A 25,681-nucleotide genomic window follows, 5' to 3' on the forward strand; every position below is an offset into this window, starting at 1 on the left:
TTTTGCTAATTTTTATTTTGTGTACATTGGAGTTTTACCTGCATGAATGTCTATGTGAGGGTATTAGATCCCCTAGAAATGGAGTTACAGACAGTTGAAAGTTGCCATGTGGGTTCTGGGAATTGAACCTGGGTCCTCTGTAAGAGTAGTTAGAGCTCTTAACCACTGAGCCATCTCTCCTGCCCCCAAATAAGTACTGTTGATGACCCAAACCTGGTATGAACATCCATTTTTCATAAGTTCTTACTGGTGACAATAAGACATTGCATCACATTAAAAATGTCATGTGCTCTTTACTGTGAAAATAATTATAATCAAAATACAGCTGCTGTTTAGAGATCATCTCAAATGTGGAACTTTCAGATAAGATTTATTTTTTTTATAAATGTGTTTTATTGGGTATGACAGAGTCTTTCAAGTAAAATTAATTAAATGAATTAACACATTTGGAAGTGAGATCTCCAGATGGTGGAGAGAGGGTAGTCTTATTAAGAGAAAATTGTGGCACATTTGGATCACTTCGCGTAAAGATATAAATGTCTGTCAGTTTCCTGCCTTTGTACCAGAATAGCATGGAGTTGGTCATTTTTAAAGAATATAGATACCTCAATTAAAACTGAGTGAGAGGAGAGACCTACATGCCTGCCTGGGGAGACCTTCCAGTGAGGTGAAGAGAAAACACTGGCAGTCAGACACTATTACAGTGACCAAATATATGGTGAAATATAGGGGGAGAGAGAGAGAGACAGAGAGAGAGAGAGAGAATGCTTCATGTCTGTGGAGAGAGGCAGATCTGAAGAGATGAAGGCAGCAGGGGTGGGCTCAGGTGGATGGCTTACTTGCCATGGTGATGTCCTGGGTCTGGGATGCTGCCAAGGTCCATACCTGGGTCCATGGCTCTGCTGCAGCCATGGTCTGTGTTGATGTCTGTGACTCCTGTTACCACTGAAGGCTGAGAGGATAGGGCTGCACAATTGCCTGCACCCCTCACTGGCTCCAACACTCTGGAGAACATCTCACCTGGGCAGCAATAGAGCTGACCCTATTCACGGGGCTCTGGCAGGCTGGCACTGAGGGCATGATAGTGGAAGAGCTGGTCCTGCCCCCTTGTCTGCCATGCTGCTGCACAGGTGAGCGGAAGATGCCTTACCTCACCGCCCGGCGCCACCTGAAGAAGGTGGGAGGTGTGGACCTGTCCCTCATCTGCCTTGAGGTGGTGTTGGAGAGGGAAAGATGCCCTCCCCCATAGCCCTCTCTTACCCCCACCCCCACCCCTCATCACCTGTGTCATGATCATGAGAGCAGGAAAGCTGTCCGTCCCCTCACCAGCTGCAGCACTGAGGAGACTCATCCCTGCACCTCGCCAGGGCCAGCACAGTAGAGCCCTTTCTGGTGGTGTAGGTGTAGGTGAGCAAGCCCCAAGCACGTGGGAGGAGGAGAACAGACCACGCCCCTTGCTGATTACTGTTTAGAGTGAACTGGGAGGGGGCAGTTCTGGAGAGAACAAGGAAGAGCTGGTGGACTGACCAGCCCTGCAACCCCTCAGGCCCAGAATGACACCCGCCCCAACATCCACCCCATCTGTGATATGTTGGAGCATGAGAAGGGGCCAGTCTTGCAGACTCAAAGCTGCAGGATCTCTACAACACCCCAGCAGTGAAAAGAAGAGGGACAGGTTTGAATAATATTTTACCAAGGAACACACACACACACACGCACACACACACACACACACACACACACACACACACACACACATGTCTAATATGCTCATATAAAAATGTTTAACATCTCTAGTCAAAGGGAAATGCAAATCAAAGCTACAGTGAGATACCATTTTCTAGAATGGTATTTAGCATGATGCTATGACTCGGGCAATCTCTAAATGAGATTCTGAACCTGAACCTGGAAGGAAGTGGTTTGCTGCGACCATAGAGAGGTTTATTGTTCAGGCTGGAAAGGCAGGTCTGGAGGTGGAGGCAGGATGATGAGGTCCAGCTTCTGGACACACAGTGAAATTAGTCAGGGTCCAGTAGCTCTATTTCGTCTTTAGGTGTCTATGGGGAGCTCTGAGACCTTGAGGCAAGGTTTTATATTTGAGAAATTATTACAGAAGTGACTAAAAAAATCAATATTCTTATGTGGAATATTTTCTTATGTCTTATTATTTGAAAACCATGGCCATCATCTGCAAATCCTATAGTAATCCCCTATCAGAATGCCTGCTATGGAGTGGAGCTAAAGCTAGAATCCCATTTAAGAGTGCTAGCAGTGGCAGGACTCAGGTCTGGGAAGGTTTAAGTTCATGTTACATGGCTGAAGATGTCTACATCTGTGTTTTTACACTTTGAAGGAAAGCTGCCATGGTATTGTGGCACCCTTTGAATGACAATGAACTATTCCTCTTGGGAGAACAAACCAACACATGGACCATTCCTGTTTCCCATGTCAGTCCAACTGCATTGACACACTGAGGGGTGGGAGAGGAACATGTCTTGTTAAGAGCTTACGAGCATGATAGACATGGGCTGTACATGAGGTTTAGAGGTTGCTCTTCTGAAATTGACATCAGGGCAGGTCCAAGTGCAGCTAATTTGGCTAAGGTTGGAAGTATCTTTAAACTTGTCATGATTCACTCTCATGTGTCCATTGAAGGTAGGTTAAATCACATGCCAATTCATGAAAGACTTACTGTGAGCACACACTGAAATATTTTTTATAACAATTAAAGAATGGAAGCAATGCACATTGGTGAATATAAAATGTGGTATATCTATTCATGGCATATTAGCAATGAAATAGATTGGAAGACTGACACATGCTGCCATGGTACAAATAGATACCTCATGCTAAGAGAAAGGACACACACATAAAATATCATCCAAAATAAAAAGCAGATCAGCCCTTGCTTGAGGCTCAAGGGCAGAGCTGGTGTTGAGTGCATGAGTTTAAGGGACCTATTTAGGAAGAGGGGACTATTATAAAACCAGGTACTGCTGATACATCCTCTGTAAAATCACTGAATATTACCAATCATGCAATTATACTTATTATATGCAGAAAATTTTATAGAAAAGTATAATCACATCTACATTAGGATACCTGTGAGCATACAAGCGTCATATTATTTTATGTGCCTATGTGGCTGGGTTTAAAATAGCAGCTGATATGGAAGTAAATGTTATGTTGCTGGGCTATAAAGAAGATTTAAGTTTTTTTTTTTTTTTTTTAAAAAAAAAAAGAGGTCTAAATTAAATCAGAGAGTCCACAAGTAATATACAGAGACATCCTGAAGTGAGACAGGGGTGATATATCTTCCTTGTCTTAGATGGGGTTTCTGTTGCTGTGATGAAACACCATGACTAAAAAGCAAGTTGTAGAGGAAAGGGTTTATTGGACTTATACTTCCACACTGTAGTCCATCACTGAAGGAAGCCAGGACAGAACTCAAACATGGCAGGGATCTGGAGGCAGGAACTGATGTAGAGGCCATGGAGGGGTGCTGCTTAGTGCCTTGCTGTCCAGCCTGCTTTCTTATAGCACCTAGGACCACATGGGCTGTGTTCTCCACCCTTAACTACTAATTAAGAAAATGGCCTAGAGACTCCTCTATAGCCCTATCTTATGGAAATATTTCTCGATGGAGGCCCCCTCCTCTCAGTTTGTTTCAAGTTTACATAAATCTAGCCAGAACACCTACCACTCCAGTTTCTTACATTTCCTCCCTAGTTTCTAGGCCATTTGTATCAGGATTAAATCAGTTCATAAGGTGGGGAGTGGTCATTCAGAGGTGAGATCCTGTGATGCATGAGGCATTGTATCAAGCTCAGTGGAATTAGGCAAGGTTAGTATTGACTGATCTCTTTTTACTATGTACCAGGCTTCTGGGGCTTCATACACATCATGACGTCATTCAATCTTCCCAGCAATGAGATTATGTGGGACTAGTGAAACTTCCATTTCATAGCAAGAAAAATCAGGACACAAACATGTTCTAGTAACCTGGCCCTGGCCACACAGCTGAGCAGGGTGCTAATGTCAGAGCCTATGCTCCAGTTCTTAAATCTCATGTTGGAGAAACAGGCCTAAGCTGGATGTCCCACAGAACACACAGAGTGATTTCCCAAGGCATCTATGGGGTCTTGAGGTGGGAGGTGTTTGGTGATCACAAATGACTTAAGCTTGCAGGAACAGAGGATTTGGGGGAGGAATGGAGTGAGGATAGTTGGTCTGGGTGCCATATATCATCCTGGAGCTGGCTGATCAGCCTAGGGAATCTTTGAATCCTTCTGCCCGTGAAGTCAGACTTAATGAGTCAGATGTGGAACAGCAACAGAGAATACAGAACAGCCCACAGGGAGAGGGGCATTTCAGAGGGCTGTCTACATCTCTTGCATGCAACCTGGGACAACCTTCACCAGAATAAACTTGGGGGTTCAGCATGCAGTCCTTGATGAACCTGAGGAGTTAGAGCTACTTTACCTGACTTCTGGATATTTCAGGAAAGCTTTGCAAACCCTTAGTCAGGGCTGTGTTTCTGATGCCCAGTTCAGGTAGCCCTCTTCTGCTCCCAAAGGAGAGTTAAACCTACTGGTTATGTTACTCTGAGATTCCATTGTTTCATGGAGTACCAGCTTTGTATGTCGGTGCACTGTCCTTTTAGCCAGGCCCAAGAATAAGCATGTCCACCCCATTCACTGTGATTTTCATTAAAAGCCGGTCCCCTAAGGAAAGAATGATTTGTGACCAAACAATTCCATCCTGACTCAAAGGGGTGATTTCCCTTTTTCTTCTGGAAATGTTCCTCCCAGCAGAGTACTGACTACAGCACACAGTCAAAGGTTATTAATGACTTCATTCATCCCTTCAGCAGACATTTATGCTGTAGGAGACCTGGGCTGTTATCTTAGAGCCTGGACTTCAGGAGAGTGGCTATGCAGGTGGGACTGAATTCAATTTGGGGGAAAACATCCATCTCACCTCAGGGAGGGGATTGCCAGGTTCACTCTGCAGCATCTGTGACACAATTATCAATTACTTAATTTATAGGGATCTTATGAGACTATGACACAGTCAGCTAGAGTAGCAGGGCCTGTGATCCACTCCTGAAGAATGGCCCCTCCCTATTCAGGAAGGGCCCCCACCTTTGTGTGGGGAACAAAATGCAGCACATGCAATGACCACCCAGAGCAAGTACTGTCCCGGGAATGTGTCCAAGCACAGAAAGTGGGAAACCCAAGGAAAGCAAGCCAGGGGAGCTGATCAAGTCTCAGAACTATAAAGTTCCATACACAGACCAGAGGAGACCAGACACTCAAAAGCTGGGCAGAAAGGACAAGATGTGCTTGAGAATGAGCACTGTGATTGTTTGAATATACTTGGCCTCCATAATCTCATAGGGAGTGGCTCTATTAGGGGGTGGTTTTGTTGGAAGAAGAGAGTCACTATGGGGTGGGCTTTCAGTTTTCCTATGCTCAGGATACTGACAACTATTTCAGTTGACTTCCTGTTGCCCTCCAGCACCATGTCTGCCTGCATGCAGCCATGCTTTCTGCCATGATAATAATGGACTGAACCTCTGTAAGTGAGCCACCCCAATTAAATGTTTTCCTTATAAGAGTTGCTATGGTCATGGTGTCTCTTCACAGCAATAGAAACCCTAACTAAGATAAAGAAAGCCCTTTGGTGTGGCTTTGAATCTAAAGTGTTCCCCATAGGTTCCTATTTTGCATTCTGGTTCCCCAGTGGGTGGTGTTATTCAGGGAGCCTTTAAGAGGTGGCACCTGAATGATGGAAGTAGATCACTAGAGGTAGACCTTTGAAGGTTAAAGCTGTACCCTTGGTTCCTACCTTGCTCTTCTGTTTCCTGGTCAGCTGAGATGTGAACAGCCTCCTCCACCGGTTCCTACTACCATCAACTGACCCACTCTGTCATACCTTCCTTCCTGAAGTCATGAGCCAAACAAACCTTTCCTCTCCTTATTTCCTCTATCATGTATCTGTTGATTAGCACTTTTTGAGTCTATGATAGCCATGGTGGATGGATGGACTTGAGATGGAAAAACACAGTCATTAAACATGCAAACTGGTGATACTTGAGAAATAATGCAGGCATTCTTTCACGGGCTATGGAAACCCACTGAAGGGCTTTTGAAACAAGCACTGAGATGGAGTTTAATTTGTGGAGGAGAGGTGATTTTTCTTGTGTGAAGCAGGACTACTGCCCCCTGGGATAGTCATCCCAGATATTTCCTCTTGGGAGAGCCATAGGCCTGAATCCAGGTGCTGTACTAGACCCCTGTCCTGTGAAGTGGGTGCTTCATTGAGCAGATGCCAGCACTGTGAGTGACTGGTCTGACACCTTGGCTTGGCATCTGTTTGGGATCAGTTGGGCTAGCATGTGAACATCCCTAAGTCAGAAAAATTAGACCAGAAGGGGAAGGAAGCAAAGATTGAGAAAAGGCTCAGAAGACTGTCATAGCTAGAAATGAGGGCATGTGGCTGAGTTATCACCCGTGATCTGAGGATGGGGTGTGGCTTTGAAGAGGCCCATGAGAGGGTTTCACTGTCCATGTGTTGGCAATGGGACAATTAGTGTGCAAAATGGGCACAGTCAAGTTTGGGGACTCACAACTGTAGATGCACAACTGGTTTCCTTCAGCGGCTGTAACAAAGCACCACAAACTGGGTGATTGAAGTGGAAACTTCTTGTTCTTTTAAGATCTGTTCCAGCCTTTCTCCTTGGCTCTTGAATGGCTGTCTTCCCCTGGTGTCTTCACATCGTGTTCCCTCTGCAGCTGTGCCATTTCCTTATGGTGATGCCAGTCATGTTAGTCTAGGGCTGTCCTAATGATCTTATTTTAACTCAGTTTTATCCTTAAGGCTTCTGCTCTGACTCTGGTTTTATGTTGACATAATGAGGAGAGGGCATGAGCACATTTACTTTTAGCAGGCATGGCTTAGCCCAATCAATCATAAAACAGGATGGGCAAACTTTTGAAAAGTTGCCTACTTTGAAGACAGTACACTGGGCTTGCCTGTGCTGCAGAATTGAGGTCTCATTTATATGGTGGTAGGAGAAAATTTTCAGGCAAAAAATTCTATTTTTCTTGAGACAGGTTCTTACGATTATATTTATATTTGAACTCACTATGTAACTCAGACAAGCCTTGAACTTGTGGTGACCCTTAAGGGTCAGCCTTCTGAGTGCTGAGATTTACAGACGTGTATCACCATGCTTGCTAAATTGCATTTTAGATGACCATTTTGAGGGGTGTTGGAGTTGATTCAGTATCTGAAGCATCATAGACAAAAGACTTAGACTTCTGGTACTGTGCTGGACTGGTTGCTTCAGGCAAGATTTTCAGAGAAAGAGACCCTTGACCTAAGTAAGTCATCAGAGCTAAGCATGGCCTGAGAATTCAGATTACTCACAGGGCGAGTCATGTGGGAAGAGGTAAGCCAAATGCCTGTGGGCATGAATGCTGTGTTTCTAGTGTGACCATAGCTGAAGGCTTAGATCTCTGGATAGAGTATGTAGAAGCCTCTGTATACCATGTGTATATGTGTGGGAGAGAGGAGGGAGGAGTTTTGTTTTGTTTTGTTTTGTTTTTCTGCAAGGCAGAAATAAGTATGCTCAGGAAGACAGGATGGAGTAACATAAGCCTGGGTTCTCTCTTTTGCTTTTGGCCTCCATAGCCTACTCAGGTCATCAAAACAAAACACTACAACTACAGTGACTTTCACAATAGAAATACATCTTAGTGTAGTTTTGGAGGCTCGAGCCTAAGATTAAGGTGTCAGTGTGAATGCTTCCCCATAGCTTCCAAGTGGCTGCTTTTTTCATCTGTGCTCATGTGGTGAAGAGGGATAGAGATGGAGAGGAGTCAGACAGAAGGGAGATGGAAGGAGAAAAGGAAGGAAGGAGGGAGGAGAAGGAGAAGAGAGAGGGGGATGTCTTTTCTCATTTGAACACTAGACTAGTCTCATCTACTCAGAACCCCATCTTCCTGATTTAATCTAACCACAATCTGTTCCAAAAGACCCTGTTACATTGGGATGGGGTTACTGGGCCTTTAGCTTGTGATTTTGAGGGACACAGGACAAGCCCCTAACACTGGCCTCAGGCAATTTCATTGATATCTTAGTCTATTGGGTTGCTATAACAGAGACCTCTAGATAATTATAAATGGTAGGATATTTCCCATTGTTCTAGAAGCTGTGGAGTTCAAGATCAAGGTCTGGTGAGAATCTTTCCTCATGGGAGAATATCATCTGGCTTCATCGTATAGTGACACAACAAGCTGCTTCTGGTATTTCTTGTAAAGGCTCTGCATCCCTGACTTTTGCTTTTCTGTGGCTAAATACCCTATCTAAACAACTTATGGCAGAAAGACTGATTTTGGCATAGGATTTCAGAGGGTCTCGGTCTATTGTGGTGGGTCATGATGTTGGCAGAGAAGCTTGTGGCAGAAACTGCTAACATCACAGTGAACTAGGAAACCAATTGAGACTGGAACGAAGATAGTATCAAAACTTTGAGGTTCCATTCCTAGTGACTGCTGGCACACCCCCTTCCCTGAGAGTTACCACACCTTTCTGAGGTAACACAGCTGGCTTGGAAACAGACATGTAGAACATGAGGCTGTGGGTAGCATTTCAGATTCAAAGCAGGGCAGGCATTAATCCTATCATGAGGATTCAGCTGACCGTCTTCTGTGGTGTGGGTGAGCAACTTTTAACTACGAGTTCAGTGTGAGGAACATAGGCATTCATGCCATGGTTCTTTCTTAACCATGTGGCCTCAGTAAACAGACCTAAACTTTCATGGTCATTGCTTTTCTATCTCTTGTGGTAGGCAGGGGTAGAGGAGATAATGGATAATCCTCAGAGCCCAGAATAGAGGAGAGTTTCCATCAACTAAAGTACCTGTTAGTACCACAAAGCAAATTTTTCCTCAGCCTCTGCCTGTGGTGTCCTGTGTAAGAATTACCCTCTATGGGCTGGCCAGGTGGATCAGGTAAGGGCACTTGCCGCCCAAACTAACAATCTCAGTTCAAGTCTTGAACCAGCAGACATGGTGGAAGGAAAAGAATCTATTCTCTTGACTTGTCCTCTGACCTCTACATGTAAGCCATGACATGTACATGTCTGCACAGACAAAAACAGAAATGCACACACACATACACATACACACACACACACACACACACACACACACACACACACACACATACACATAGCAATATTTTTAAAAATTACCCTTCATAATGCTGAGTGTGGTGTTACAAACATAATTCTAGGACTTGGGTGTAGTGGAATATTCACTCTGTCTCCTTCTGTGGCACTGACCACGCCCAGTGGGGGTGGAGCCAGGGGCGGAAGTGACCTCTGGAACTAGGTCTGAGGAGGGGCAGGGGAATGCTCTCTTGTAAGCCACAGGGGACAGGAGGACTTCCAGAGGCATTCTTGGGAGCAGGAACCTGCTGGTGTTCACCTATCTATATTGTGAGTTATTTCTCCCTGAATAAACATCTGTTCGGCCTAATTGTTTATCCAGATCCTTATTAATCATCAATACTTGGGAGACTGACGTAGAGGATCAGATGTCCAAGACTAGTCCCAGCTACATAGCAGATTTAATACTAGCCTTGGCTACATAAGCTGTTATCATAAACTGAACTAAATTAAACATAATTACACTTTGTATTTAGAATGTCTGAATCCTGTGCACTTAAATTACATAGTTTAAGCTATTTTACTTTATCTTCATATTTTGCTAAGTAATTCACTAAATGGTTAGAAAGCCAAAAAGTATGATGAATTTTTTTCCTAGAAAAAATTTATGACTTGGAGTATTACTAGTTGGTGGGTGTGGGGGTAGGGTCAGTTTTTCTTTGTATTGTCATCATTAAAGGACAGTCAGACACACATGCACTCATACCCATGTATTGCTGTTCTCCCCATTTTCCAACTTTGTCATGCCAATCTCCAATTAATTTTGTATTCAGCTGCATTACTTCAAGTGTAAATATTGTTCACAGCTGAACTATGCTCTGATTACATCTCATCTTTGTTCCCTTTGTTTTGCTCTAGTTTAATTTCTGTTTGCTTGGTTTTATGAATAGTTGACATAAGTTTTATTCTAGATTCTCCAAAAGAGCTATAAAATCCCACCCAGAACAGTGATTCACCCAAATAGCCTATCAATCTAATTTCTCTTTTTCTAGAAAGCATCCCTTCTAGGGGCCATCTGCTGCTCTGCCCCCACCAGGACAGCCTATGCCCACTTCAGTTTCCATGTAGTGGGCTACGTGCTCTTCAGAATTATCTAAGATTTCGTTTGACTTCCCTCAGTTTCCTGGATCTTAACTATTTATTTTTTATGTCACCTCTTTCTGATAGATAACTCTACTAAGAGATTTCTCAGAAAGGCTATAAGGGAATTAAACTTGTTAAACCTTTGTATATCTGAAAACTTTATCCCACCCTCCCTCTCCATGAAAGCTAAGTTTGAACTCAAATGGGAGATTACATTCACTTGGACGTTAACGACATTGACAGCTGTCTTCTGGATTCTTGTGCTACTATTGAGTTTCTGCCGCCATTTAGATTTCTCCTTAGTTCATGAGCTTGTTAATTTATTTACCCAACAAATAGCCATGGAAGTGGTTTCTACCTTTTCTGTATAGCCAAGCCCCTTTTACGTTACAGGCAACAATGGAATAGATAATTAATTTTGAGTTCACAGCATTCAATGAGTCATTTATATGGGATCAGTTTATATTCTCCCTCTGTTCTCCCCAGGTGACATCCCAACTCCTTCCTTGAGGTCTAAGCCTAGTAGCATTTTGGTGTCCAGTGGGAGGATGATTTGGGTCTCCCATTTACCATTTATACATAGTTGTATTTTTTTTTAATAACATGGTTACCCCAAAGCCTCCTCCATGTTTCCCTGTTAATTCAGCACCTAAGGCTAAATTGAATCTTAGATTCCATGATATCAGTACTAATCTTCCATTGTTATGAAACAGGTCTAAAATGGTACTCACTGCTCTGGCTAAACTATTTTCTTCTCATACACGACATTTAAAGCAATGGATGGTGACTATAAAGGACCATGTTGGGACTTTGAAATAAAAATGAAACACAGAAGCAGACTAAACTATGCATTCTCTTCTCCCAGGGTTCTCACCCTGTGCCATGACTCAGGAATTATGATGTGACTTAGATCAGAACAAGAAGGTCTTGGCAAAAGTACCGATGCAGGTGGATTTCTGTCACCTGCACCAAGAGGCCAGACTCAGAGTGGAGCTCATGGATCTGCACCAGTGTCAAAGTATCTAAGTAGGGGATTCTCAGAAGATTCTTTGTAGACTTGGGTCCTGGAGGATCCTAAACAGTCCTAACTAGTCTTCAACTTTCACATTTTGGTCGCGAGCACCTTGATTGAGTTACATAAAAAAGCCAGGTAATGGTGGGCAAATATGATTGAGATGTATTATGCAATGCATGAAATGTCACAATGAAACCCATTGTGCATAATTAATATGTATTAGCAAAAATATTACAGTCAATAAAATCATTAAGTTGGTAAGGGACAGAGATTAAAAAAAAAAAAGCCAGAGGAATTGGGGTGTGATGTCTACATCCTCACTCATTCATTGCTTTAGGTCATAAAGCAGGCCCAGAAATGTCATCTCTGAGTTCACACTATGTAGCTGTATTTGTTGACTGACTCTGTTTGTCCTGCTTGCATGTTTTTAGCATAAAGGTCATACTCTGACAATGGAAATGCATCTTAAATGCATGAGGTGCCTTGCAACTTAGATTCATAGGCATGACATCATATCAGGCTGACAGACCGGAAGAGGCTCATAACAACTGGCCTTCCAGATTTTTGTGCTTGCCTCAGAGCCCATGCCCTTCCAATGTCTATTCTCAGCATACCCCAAAATCTTTTAAAATAAAAACTCCAGCCTGTCACTCTCTTGTAGTGAGTCCCTGATGCACTCATAGCAAGAGCCAAGTCCACTCCATAGCCCAAGTCATTGCAAAATCTGGCCCAGCTGCCCTTCTGACCTCTTTCCTTTAGCTCTCCTATCTGCTTGTGAGGTTCAGCCATAAAGAACATGAGGCTATTTCTTGAACATTCTGTGTCTTGTCTCTGACTGTGGTCTCTGTCTAGACTACTGTTTCCTGCCCTTCACCCCCAGATACTCATCTAGTCTGCATCCTTCTTCACGTTTTTGGACTTGGGAGACTCAGCACCCAACTTCTTCTCCACCCCATGGCTCACCCTCCTCTTGCTTTATTTTCAGCATCTCACTGTTCACCCTGTGACATGAGATATACTTCATATCAGTTGTTATCGGTCTCCACCCACTAGGCAGGATGTTTTGCATGGCTTTTTGCTTGTTTCTTTTGCAGCTATGTCTCAAGTAATACCTGAGACACAGAAGAAACCAGTCAATGTTTGTGATATTAATCCCTTTTTTAAAGAGAAAAAGCAAGGTATTAAGAAATTGAATGATGTATCTGTTGTCACACAGGAGACAGGTGTGAGACAGAGGACTTGAACTCATGACACCTGCCATGGTTATTTTTAAGAAATCAGTAAGACCAACACTGGCTTTCTAAATTCATTCCTTGTCTTTACAGTGGGCTTTTCATCCTTTATTCGCTATAGTTTCTGCATCCTGTGATCATGCCCCTCCCCTCTCTTAAAATGAGACATTTATTATTCACTAAAATGACTGTTTTCAAAGCAATGTATTGTTATTCTGATCACATGCTGAAGTGCCATGCTTAAAATACCTTCAAAATAACTCTGTAAAGAAATGCTTTCTATACAAAGATAACAAATGTGATCTAGAATCCATGCCCTGACTCTCATCTGTCTGTTTTCTACCTGCACCTCACCATCATGATAAACACTATTCAGATTTTTCTCTAATTGTGTCATCCTGTCATAGTTAACAGTCATAGCTGGAATAGCCCTGAGGCTGTTTAGCCATGTGATGTGAGGAGCTTCAGCTTTCTCAAAGGAGGGTCGTAGGTGAAGGAGACCAGATGACCCTTCAGGCTTCCTATTCTGGTTCATTCATAGATTATACAACTTGGTGCAGATTGATCGCTACTATATGAGCTCTTATTAGTTGATATAAAAGGTTCTAGTCCAAGGATGTTGCTCAGTGGTAGGACACTATTCCTGGGTTTAAACCCCGACACCGTGTCTGGGAAAAAACCAAAAGCAGGAGCATTCTGCAGAAAAGTATTTGCAAACAATTTGCCTAGCCATTTTTCAGCCAAGACCCAGAGGGGCCCACTTCTTTAACAATCCCTTCACTGCTCACCCCAGGTGTCCTATAAGAGCTCATAGTTTTATGGCCTTTTACAGGGTTTAAAACCCAACCACCACATGCATGGAATACTTACAGTGTTTGTGGAAAGTAAGAGTCTTGGGTCCTCTTAACAGTTGCATCAGTATGCATGGCACTGTGTCCCCCATGCCTGTGATTTTAAACAAATTGCACCACTAAGTCCCACACACACCACTCAGCTTGTGTGTTGTCTGTTCTCACCAAAGTGTCAGCACTCCACCTGCTCTTCACTCTCTATGTTGGATCTTTCCCTAGCCCTCCGCCATTATATGCACTGGGGATGTTCATCTACTTTATTGATGTGAATATGCCATTTTGTACTTTCTTGTCCTAGAAAGTTCCTGGATTCTTTTGGGACTTTATGGCAAGAATCTTAATTGGTCCAGAAACTTATCATAGCAGACTGAAGGGTGGTCTGGTATGATGTCTTTGGCAGGTGCTGGAAGCAGCAGAAGCTTTTTGCTCTGCATGAACATGGAGTTGGTTAGTGATGGCTACAGGTTGATAGCTCCGGGTCTCCCCAGCCTCAAGGGCCACATAGCAACAAGAACCAACCAAGTTCCTGCTTGTGTTGTTTTAAGAAGTAAAGCCATCTTTGATTGTCTTGATCCTTTTGAACAGGAGACATAATAGGTGGCTCTCTCTAGCCTGGACTAGCTTAGCAGCTCCTATGTTAACACCCCACATGCCTCGGTTTCTGCTGCACTGTGCCCAACAGAGCTTCTCATCTTCTGATTATCCAGGAATGTCTGCCTTTTGTGCAGTCTATATTACATCGGGGGAAAAGGAAAGGCTGGAAAGGGTACAGAATTCTCTCCTAACAACGTTGTGTTGGCTAATCTTGATCATTAGTCTGCTGGTGAGGGGCTTGGAATCATCCAGAAGATACACTTCCAGACTTGCATATGAGAACAATTCCAGAGAGGCTGAACTCAAGTGGGAAGACCCAGCCTGAATGTGGGCTACACCATGCCATGCTGAGGTCCTGAACTGATTAAACATGAGAATGTGAACTGAAAGTAACCTCTGTGTGCTGATCATGGTCATAATAAGGCCAGCTGCTTCAGTCAAGCTGCCCTGCTGCCCGCCATGATGGTCTGTGCTGTCAAACCACCAGCTGAACTAAACTAAACCTTCAGGAATCATAAGATAAAGCACCGATCAAGGCTGTTCTGTTTGTGAGCAAGTAGATTTCCAGGAAGCCACCAGTAAGACCCAGGGATCTTCCTGCTGCAACAAGGAAAGTAAACAACAATGAGGCATTGCTGCAAAGAAATTCTAACCCCAAGATTTCTGCCTACGCCCTTACAGTCATCATTGTTCACTGCCCAGTCTGGCTGCAGAACAGCCCAAAAGAGAAACGATATAGCTTTCAGGGCTTATGGTCTAGAGGAAGACAAAGGAAAGGGGTCTCTGGATGGTTTGGAGGTTCTAGATCTCTGCTCTGCCACAAGAGGGAGTCCCTGATCACACTGAGTTATGTTATTAGGGTAACCTAATAGTACAACCCTGTTTTAAAAATAGAGATGAATGAAAGAGCAGGGTTACTATAGCACTAAGTACAGTATGCTAAATAAAGCCCCCGAATCATAAAATGCAAGGGACAGAGAAACATTCAAAAACACAGGAATGAATGCACATGAGAGAGCTGTTGACATGGTTGGTGGTGCATTGTGTTCTTCAGGTGAAAAGCTGACAGTGTAGCTTTAATGATAATAGATCCTCTCCAGGCTATATAGGTGTACAGAGATCATGTGGCAACTCCAGATGGAAGGCAATAGCAGTGGGCCTCTGCCATCTCTAGAGGCTCCTCTATGAGGATTATGAATACACCAATGCAGCAGGAAATGGGACTGTAGTACAGCCCAGCCACAAAGCCACAGAGTATGTTTACGTTCAACCGAAGTTCATTCCTAAAGTTATCACAAGCCAACATCTGCTCTCATCTACTGCATGGCCCATCTTTGCAGAGGTTTTAGCAACATAATCAGTTGACATTTATTGACTCCTGTATCACTTACTCACTTGAATTTAGCATCCTTCCTTTCAAAACTAGTTGTTTTCTGGGGTTCCCAAAATGTTAGCTTGTGCAGCCTCTCTTATTTGGCCTGTTCTTCTTTGGTATCATTCTGAGTTCTTTGCTATTGATGCAGATAGAATTTGGATCTTTGCCTCTATACCCACTCTGTGTTTGCTGTTCAAATTGCTTGGGCCGCTTTCTTCTGTTTCCACTGGTGCTGAAAGCCCAGCTCAGTTAGTTTCCTTTCCCCTTAGAACATCCTCTGTTTTTCTTCCTGCAAACTCTCTTTGTGTTTCTCTGCAGAGCTCAGTATCAGCCATCATGACCAGAATCTGAAGTGTCTCCCCATAGGCTCACATTTGAATGCTTGGCCTTCAGCGTGGGGGCTTGACACCTTTGGGAGGTGGGGTCTGGTTGGTGGAAGAAGGCAGCTAGAGGCAGGACTTTGAAGAGGTTACTACTTGTCATTCTGGTTGTACATTCTGCTGCTTGCCCCATCAAGATGTGGGGATCCTCCCCATACAATCTGTTCCCCATGAGTTCTACCATGACTTTCCTACCATGATGGATTGAAATCCCTCTGAAAACATGAGCCAAAATAGTCCTTTGTTTTTTGAGTTGTAGCTTTCAAGTAGTTTGTAATAATGCTGAGAAATATAAGGAGTACATCACAGTACGAGAAACCACGTCCTCATTTCCCTCCATCTTGAGTGGGGGAATTTTTTATAGTTTTATGAACCTATATAATTTTATAGTTCCTGCATTTACCATCTGACATCTGATAAATAAAAGTCAATGTTTGTGAAATCAGTGGCCAAATGAAAGTGTTAGAGTTTATGATGCATATAATTCTACAAGGAGAAATAATCATCAAGATGGCTAAGGGGAAGAACAGAGTCCACAGGGGGGTCAAGACTGAGGAGGCTACACTGAGATAGACCCTGATAGGCATTTAATGCATGTAATTTTATTATTGTGGCAACCCATAGGACATGTGCTATATTATTTTTGTTATGGTATTGAAATAAAGGACACAGAAAGAAATTCAGCCACTCAGCTAGTGAGAAGAACTGATAGGACTAATACTGAAGTTAACAGGGCTTAAAATGAATCGAAAACAATATCTTGAAACAGTGAAGATCAGAAAAATGATCTCGTTCCCTTTCTTCATATAAGAAGAAAGGTTTTACCCCCCTTCCTTCAGTTTGAGTTCAGAAGAAAGAGACCAAGAGTTACTCAGGACTATCTTCTCATCCTGAGCAACTGACCTTCTAGGACACTTAGATACCAGGCCATTTTCAACACACTCCTGCATCTGTCCTCTTGGGAGTAAAGGATGAAAGTACAAGCTATCCCCTGAACACTAAGAAGAGCCTGTTTTCTGGCATGAAACTTTTTTCCTTTCTTTTTCTGCCCTTTTCATATATACGACTTTATTCTAACTAAGGAGCAAGATCAGATCTCTATATGAGGTTTAGTGAACTTTGTGGGGGAAAAGAAATTTATTTATTTATTTATTTATTTATTTATTTATTTATTTATTGAACTGCCATGGTAGCAGACAGGGTTCTGTCTATATCCCATCAGGCCTTAGTGTATCTTTAGTACTTCAGGCTACCCCCTCCCCCAACCCAGCCTCAGCATTCCATTGTCTGAGGGCTGACTTGTAGAACAAAGAGTGACCTGGAAACAGTCCTTAATCCCTGACTGTCAAGAGCTGGGTTAAAAAAAATACTACAGCTCTTTTCCTCTTTATATTTCTGAGGCAGGTTTTGACCACTGCCGGAATTCTCTGGAGGGCTTTGCTCCACTTGCTCACCAAGCGACAACAGTAACTTTGGGCACAGTGCACATCTTACTCTGTGCTTTCCCTTCCACACCTGTTTTAATTGCTTCCTATTGATCCCATTGGTGAGTAAGGGATTCCCACCTCAGGATTTCAGAGAAACCTATTCAATAATCAACTCTCAATAGAGACCATTGACGCTAATTTATTAGTCAAATATTCACAGCTGATAGGAGGAGGGTATTACATATCACACAGGGTCATATGGAGATCAGAGTGAGCACAGGGTATGGAAGGCAGGCATTGTAATGATTAGGAGTGAGAGTGTGGAACTTTTCCCCAGCTCTTTCAGGAGGATGTGGTTTTTCAGTCTGAGTAACTTCTTAAGCTTGCAGGAAACTGAAGATTGCTTACTGGGGTTCTGCAGGAACTAGGCCTTGTTCTGCAGATGGGGACATTGAATAGGGGAACCTCATCAATGGAACGGAGTGGGGTAAGAGACATTAGATATCGAGCCTTGTCTGTGGAGCTTATAGTCATGCCCACCAAACTCTTTTAGCTTGCCCCTAATATCAAGAGATGCATATTACTGGGCTTCAGGGTTAGGGTTTATATTGCAGTTATCTCCTCACTTCCTTCCCATCCTCCCTGGGTAGCCTCCTCCCTGTTAGTCTTTGACACATGGTCTATTTTCAAATTAAGATGACGCTAGGTGTTATGGTTGCTCTTGGTTGTCAACTTGACTACACCTGGAATGAGCTAAAATCAAAAAGTGGAGGGTACACCAGTGAGGGAATTTTACTTAATCTGACATAGGAAGTTCTGCTTCTAATCCGGATCTTGAGACAGAAAGACATCTGTCTTTAATCTGGGTCTTGAGGCAGAAAGACCCACCTCTAATCTGGGTCATGCCTTCTGCTGAAAGTCTTTATAAGGACCTGGAAAAAGGAAGTCTTTGTTGTTTGCCTATTTGCCCTCATCTTGTTAGCAAATCCATTCCTTCACTGTCATTAGAGCCTGCTTCTTAGGGCTTCCAGCCACTATTGAAGATCAACTGAGCCTCCAGCCATATACTCTGAAGAACTACTGGATTCTTGAACTTTCTAGTCACAGCCCACCATTGTTGGATTAGCTGGACTGCAACCTGTAAGTTATCCTAATAAATCCCCCATATACATGCATGCATACATACATACATATATACATACATACATACATACATACGAGAGAGAGAGATTCATTCTGTAAGTTCTGCTACTCTAGAGAACCCTGACTAATACACTAGGTATACATGGAAGCACATTCTACATATACCACACACACACACACACACACACACACACACACACACACACACACTTGTAATTTGTGAAAGCTATCTTATTTTAGGAAACATTCCTGGGGAGCTGGGTGTGGGGCACATGCCTGTAATCCCTGCACTTGGTAATCAGACAAGAACATTCTAGATGAAGGCTGACCTAGGCTCTAGGGTAAAGACTCCATCTCATAAACAAACAAACAAACAAATAAAATAAAACAAATTTGAGTTTCAAACAATTGGTGGCAAGGTAAGGTGGAAATGAGGTGGGGTGAGGTGAGATGAGGTGAGGTGGGGTGAGGTGGGGTGGGGTGAGGTAGGTAGAGGTGAGGTGAGGTGAGGTAGGGTGTAGTGTTGAGGTGGGGTGAGGTGGGGTGGGGTGGGGTGAGGTGCAGTGGGGTAAGGTGGGGTGGGGTGAGGTGGGGTGGGGTGGGGTAAGGTGAAGTGAGGTGGGGTGAGGTGGGGTGGGGTAGGGTAAGGTGAGGTGGGGTGAGGTGAGGTGGGGTGGGGTGAGGTGGGGTGGGGTGGGGTGGGGTAGGGTAAGGTGAGGTGGGGTGAGGTGAGGTGGGGTGGGGTGAGGTGGGGTGGGGTGAGGTGGGGTGGGGTGAGGTGGGGTGGGGTGAGGTGGGGTGGGGTGAGGTGGGGTGGGGTAGGGTAAGGTGAGGTGGGGTGGGGTGAGGTGGGGTGGGGTGAGGTGGGGTGAGGTGAGGTGAGTCTCACTGGTAGAGCAGTGCTGAGGATATTACGTATTATTTGTCTCTAAGAGGAAAAAGGAGAATGATTAGTGGCTCACAATATAAGCTGCCAGTAAAAAAATTTAACAAGGGAGATAATGGAATGAGTATGAATAAATGGACTGAGTGGAAAATTTATGTTAAGCCTGTCAAAGTGTCCCCTCTAATGGGAATCTGGTTTTTCTTTTATGACTGACAAGAAGAGAAAAAGTGTTTCAATGAATATGTTAATAGATAGCAGAGCTGACCCTTCTGCCATATTGGATACATTGGGGATTGAACTATGGCATCTGTTACAATGACAATCCTGTCCAGACAGGGCTCTGTGAGGGGAGTGATGCTGACTAAGTTAGTAGTGAAGCACTTGCCTTACAGGCTTTTGTATCTAAATTCAATGCTCAGAATCCACAGAAATGCTGGAGTAGTACTGTACACCTGTGACCTCAGGGCTGGGGATGTGGAGACAGTCCTGGGCTCACTGACCAGCCAGGCCAGTTTAATTGGTGGTTTTCAGACAAGAGCCCTTGTCACAAAAGATGTGGATGGCTTTCTGAGGATGACTGAGGTTTATCTTTGGCCTCCTCAGGCACACTTGCCTGCATGTGCATACACACACGCTTAACAAGTAAAACAAAGACCGACCCGGGGAATGACACTGTAAAGGCCACTTTCTTTTGTTACGGCTAAGAAGTCAGCATAGAGCAGAGGGTGGGAATGCTGAGAAGACTTGATTCAAAGCAAACAGGTGGAAACTATGAGCCTGATCATACATAGCCTAACAGAACTCAATTGTATTTCTGACGTTGAGTGATTGTGTAATGATTGCTGTGGTTTCTGCACCATTTTACCTCCCTATACACAGATTAGGAGAATATACATTGTATTGTTCTCATGATGACTTCTGAGACAGAAAGAGAGAGGTCCCCTGAAGGTTATTGCTTACGTACTTCAGGGCCCATTGCAGATGTCTGAACACTCCAGAACATGTGATCTACTTTGGTGTGCATAATACTCAGGGATGGGAGGAACTGCCCCTTTTCTGTAAATGTCACATTGTTCTAGCAATGCTGTCTGCTATTCTATTCCCATTAGCGTGGTAGCAGAAAAGAAAGTAACAGTGTCTAGAGACAATGCAAGGAACAACTCAAAAGAGTGAAAAATGAAGAAGACTGTTGTTTTGTCAACATCCACTGGGAAGCAAAAGAGCCAAGAGGAGATTCATGGAGTTCTGGGTAACAGAAATAATATGTGTCTGGTAAATTTTTCATTCAATTAAATGAACAATTCCTTATTCATTTAAAAAGTATACGTGGAGCATATATATGCATGTCTTACAGTACAGTAGGCATGCAGGATCTCAAACAGATGTGGGGTCCTTGGCCTCATGGGGCTGTCTGTCAGTCTTGTCAGGACTGGGAAATATTAATTTGTGAATCCCAAGAATGTTAAATTACACGAATGGAAAAGATATAAGACACATTGAAAACATGTACTGGGGGAATGGTCCTGGGGGATTGGAAATTTCCCTGAGGAAGCTTTCTGAATAGGAAAAGAGGAAAGAGCAATGATTCACAAGGACTTCATAACTTCTCCACTTCCATGTGGTTGGAATTTGTGGGGTGGCTGCTGTTTCTGGTGCAATGTCAATATTTCTGTGTAATTACTTGCTAATTTGGCCACATAATATATCAGACATGTACTCTTTTCTTGTTGCTGCCCAGGACTCTCTGAATATGTCCTTGACTTTGGTACTGCCCAGTGAATATCGCCAGTATTCAGTGAGAAATTGCTCAGTTGCATATTTATTTTCTGCCACAATGAAACGGGTTTTCATCATTTTCTCTTTGACTATATTCAAAGTGAAATTGCTACTGTCTATCATTCTGTCAACTTCAAATTGTTAAACCATTTCTGTATTTTTTATCATCCATCTCTCAGGTTGCTTAATATTGTTCAGCTTTTCCTGTTTAATTGTTGAAAAAAATCTCAGCAAAACTCAGTTGACTTTAAGTGGTATTAAATCAATGAAACCAGGCATTTAGGACAATGTCTGTGTACCACTGACTATAAAGGCTTACACACAGCCTCATCTTTAAAGTGGAGGAAGATAAATTGTTGGCCCTAAGAAGCAGTAAAATAGTTTTTTTACAGTCCATTTCACTAAGTGTTTAGAATGTGTATTACCTGATTAATCAATGTGTCATGAACCATGACACAGTCAATGGATTTTTGGTATTCAGTGCAGAGATAGTAAGAAAGGGCTAGAATTATTCAAGGTTTCATTTGCCATGGAGTGATACAATGTCAAGTTTATGATTAAAGTAGCTAGCTACTAGCCACCTTTGGTTTCAACTGTGGGAAGACAGGCAGGAGTATGGAAAGATAATTGGACCTGATGGGCTAAATCCTATCCCCCAAATCCATTCCTAATTACTTATTGGGATGCTTTAGGCAATTGCTAACACAAAACATAAATTAATTAATTAGCAAAACAAAAATGATATCTCATAAAAGTTTAGGAGTAGTAATTCTGTCAAGTGTAAGCTTTCCCCTAAAGGTATTCTTATGTTGTTTTTTAAATATCAAGATTTTACTTTAAAATATTTATTTTAATTCTCTCTCTCTCTCTGTCTCTCTCTCTCTCTCTCTCTCTCTGTGTGTGTGTGTGTGTGTGTGTGTGTGTGTGTGTGTGTGTGTGTGTGTGTGTGTGTGTGAGCAAGAGGCAGAAGGGCATTGAATCCCTTGGGTCTGTATGTACAGGTGTTTAAGAGCTACCTGAGATTGGTTCTGGGCAAACCCTGGTTGGTTCTGGGAATTAAACCCAGGTCCTCTGCAATAGCAGTAAATGCTCTTAACCACTGAACCACCCCTCCAGCCTGAAGATTTTCCTTTTAACTCATGAATCAATACTGTTTTTGATTGCTTAAAGGTTGTAGTTATTTTGGTTAAAAGTAGAAGAAGGGATTCACTATCACTGTTAGTTTACCACATTAAGTAAGTAAATTTAAAATGGAAATGATCATGGAATGAAAGACAAAATTTCATATTATATCCTAAAACATATCTGGAAAGGACTGTATAAAACAGATTGTCACAGAGCCTTTTTATTTCTGTTTTGCTTCCATTGTACTTAGAGGGCTGAGTGTCTATGGAGAGCGTTTGTCCTTAAAGGTGATCATTTAAGACTTATTCTAAGATCTTGCTTATTCTGGATGGCCTAAATGGACAACTTATATGCACAATTTTTTTGTATGTCGGTTAGCAGCCTGAGTGAAGAAACAGCATTCAGTACAAAGTGTACTGTGTCAGGGTGTGTGGTGAGCTGGGCTCCCTCAGAAACAGAATCTGAGATGGAATTTGGTTTAGGAAATGGATTAGAAAGTGTCTTTAGGAACATTAGTAATCCTGAAGGAAGCAGAGATAAATACTGGTAGAAGATGGACTGTAAATCATTGTAACAGGCAGGCCAGTAAGTACTTCGGAAACGAAAGTTGATGGGGAAGGCATTAGCTTTATCCAAAGGCCAGCATCCCAAGAAGACAGAGGGGACCTCTTTCATCAAAACCATCTTAGTAACTCAGGCAGAGAGAGGAGAGAAGTACAGGGGTCCATGGGGCTGGAAGACTGGCACTGAATGGTCCTCATCTAGGGCATGTACTTCTACCCCTCCTACTGTGGCCAGAACTTGGTATTGATCTCGGCTTCTTTGTACTAATTTCTGGAATTCTTACAACAAGCATTCTTTTTCTAAATGTTAAACCTTGCAGCAGGGTATGTGTGTGTGTGTTGATATGTAGGGTTGGAATGAGGAGGAACCGGACACACATTCTGATGTTATCTCATCATCACCAAATGTTTTGAGATTTTTTAAGTTTAAAGAATTACTTTGCAGTTGTTGTTTAAATTTTTTTAGACACAGCCATTTTTGTTTGTTTGATTGTTTATTTATTTATTTATTTATAGAATTTAGAATGCCAGGAAAAAGGAAAGGGAAGTCAAGCAAGTCTGCAAAAGGAACACCATTTATTTCACTAGGATCTTGGAAGCAGGAAAAGCACTTTTGTGTTGTGCCAAGTTGAGGATTGGAGCCCAGTATTGATCACTCACTACCATGTGACTGCTTTCCAGGGTGTGAGACTTTGGAGGAAACAGTTTTTTCTACTGAGGCCCATGGGGATAAAGCCACTGTCAGACAGATGCCCAGCAGCTGGGAAAATGAAGGAGAGATGTAGATGGCACACACAACATTCTGTGTTATCCCTGTGTGGTATCTCATTTGGTTCCAGGAGGTTCTCAGGGGCATCTTTATGAGAGATTCTCATAGAATTTCTAGAGATGGTTACAAGAAATACAAATACCCTCAAAGGGTTCATGAGAGTAGAAAAACATGCTATTCTTTTATATGTTTCAGAATCTTTGATCTTTGAGATTAAAATTTTAAGAAATTGACTGTATCAATTATCATCTTTGTACCTCATTATTGTTTGGAAAGCCACTATATTGAAAACTTCCCAGGTGAAACAGACAACAAAAATCTTCTTTAAAATGAATTCCAACAACACAAATGCAAATACAAATAGAAGGATGTGTGTTTTAACTTAGAATGACTGTATGATCTCCTTTTCAGAAAAGCCAGGTGGCAAGGTAAAGAATTTATAAGAAGGTTGTATATACTGCAGGACTGTAAAAGTGAGAAGATTATATGGGAATGTCAAATAAGAAAATAAGTTCTGATTCTTTTCAAGTGTGTGAGGGGCAGCATGTGTCTGTATGGATGCATGTGAGTGCTTTTATGAGTTTGTGTGCTCCATGAGCATGAAGGAGCATGTAAAGGGCATAGTAAGGTATTGAATCCCCTGGAACTGAAGTTACTTAGGTGCTGGTAATAGAGCCTGGATCCTCTGCACCAGCAGCATGTTCTCTTAACCACAGAGCTGCTTCTCTTAACTCATGGTCTGATGGTTTTGACAGCGAAGTGTTAAACAAAAACAAGAGAAAGGATATAGTTCATCACTTGGGGATATATCAGATGTTGATCCCTGTTGGTAAGAAAACTATGATTATGCCGTTTCTCTTCTGTCTCTATCTTTTTGAGTTCAGTTCTCTCCAAATAGAAAAGTGAAGGTGAAGAAGAGAAAGAGTAGAAATCCAAGACAGTGAGGAATGAGTCAGGTCCTCCCCCCTCCCACTGTACATCATTTCTGTTCCTCTGATGGAGAGAAATCAGGTTTGAGGTACAGTACTAACTCTGGGTACTTACTGCTGGGGAGCTAGAAGGAATGGCAGAGGACAGAATACAGTAAACTAGATGAGCTGGGCATGTGACTCAGTTTGACATGCAAGAAGCTCTGAGTTTGAGCCCTACCACTTGATAAATGGTGTGTGATGGTGCATGCCTTTGCATTCATGAGGAGGATCAAAAGGACATCCTCAGCTACAAAGCACTTTAATGCCAGCCCAGGATACATGACATCCTAGTCAAAAACAAAGAAAACTCCCCAAACCCCAACAAAACTCCTAACTAAAAGAAGCCAAATGTTGTGTTGGTATCTAGAGGGGTAATAACGATTTTGGAAACTAGAAAATGATGATCTTGACTATGATGAAGCAGAAAGGAAAATAGTAACAATAAGAGGCCATATATCTAAATTCTCATCTCTGGTTGGGGAAAAACAGGTAGAGTATAATATGTACATACAAGACCCTTGAGGCCTCTTATTTGAATTCAGAGCTCAATGAGCTCAATGGAGGGGTCAGAGCTGCACAGATAAATGTAGGCATCATTGCCAGGGAGAGTATCCAAAGCTGAGAATAGACGGGCTCCTTTAGCACTCAGCACAGTAACAGAAAAGAAGAGGAGCTGAAGTCCATTCTAATGCTTTCCAAGATTTAGAGGTTTAGGAAGTAAGGCAGGAGGTGACAAAGGAAAAGCAATGATCAGACTGTGGATGGGGCAAACTGGGAGAGCACAATTGCCAGCATCCGGAGAAGGGTTTTCAGACAAGGGGGACAAGGGGCGGTCCCTGATCAGCTCTTACTAAACATGGAGAAGAAGTTAGAACATTGGGTTGTTGAGTTGGAGACAAGGAGTTTTAGTCAATTTCAGTGCTCTACGAGTTAGTTGCATGAGTTGCTGAGGAAGGGAAGGCAGTGGCATTAAATAACACTCCCCTCCACACTCTTCCCCCCCCCCGCCCGCCAAGGTGTTTCAAGGGGAAGGAAAAAGAAAACAATGAGTAGGAAGAGGGGGAGTCTTGTGACGTCAAAGGAGGAATTTGTGTCATGTGAGAGTGAACCAGGTGGGAAGAAGATTCTGGTTACACAGAGAAGGGGAGATGACAATGTAATGTTTAAGAAAGCTGTGGTCCCTGAACATGGGGGATAGAGGATGGAGGCTCAAGAGTTCAGTCATCCTCAGCTACATAGTGAGTTGAGGCTTTC

General features: G+C 42.8%; 1 protein-coding gene across 1 annotated transcript in view; it reads left to right on the forward strand.

Moving 5' to 3' along the window:
- Positions 1-1,078: 1,078 nt before the first annotated feature.
- LOC127237430 (alpha-2,8-sialyltransferase 8F) overlaps positions 1,079-25,681 on the forward strand; it is a 119,113-nt gene continuing 94,510 nt past the window's right edge. The window contains exon 1 of the mRNA XM_051205710.1: positions 1,079-1,218. Within this exon, the coding sequence (XP_051061667.1) occupies positions 1,079-1,218 (140 nt within the window). The remainder of the gene's footprint in view (positions 1,219-25,681) is intronic.

This window comes from Phodopus roborovskii, unplaced genomic scaffold (assembly GCF_943737965.1).
Source record: "Phodopus roborovskii unplaced genomic scaffold, PHOROB, whole genome shotgun sequence".
NCBI lineage: Eukaryota > Metazoa > Chordata > Mammalia > Rodentia > Cricetidae > Phodopus > Phodopus roborovskii.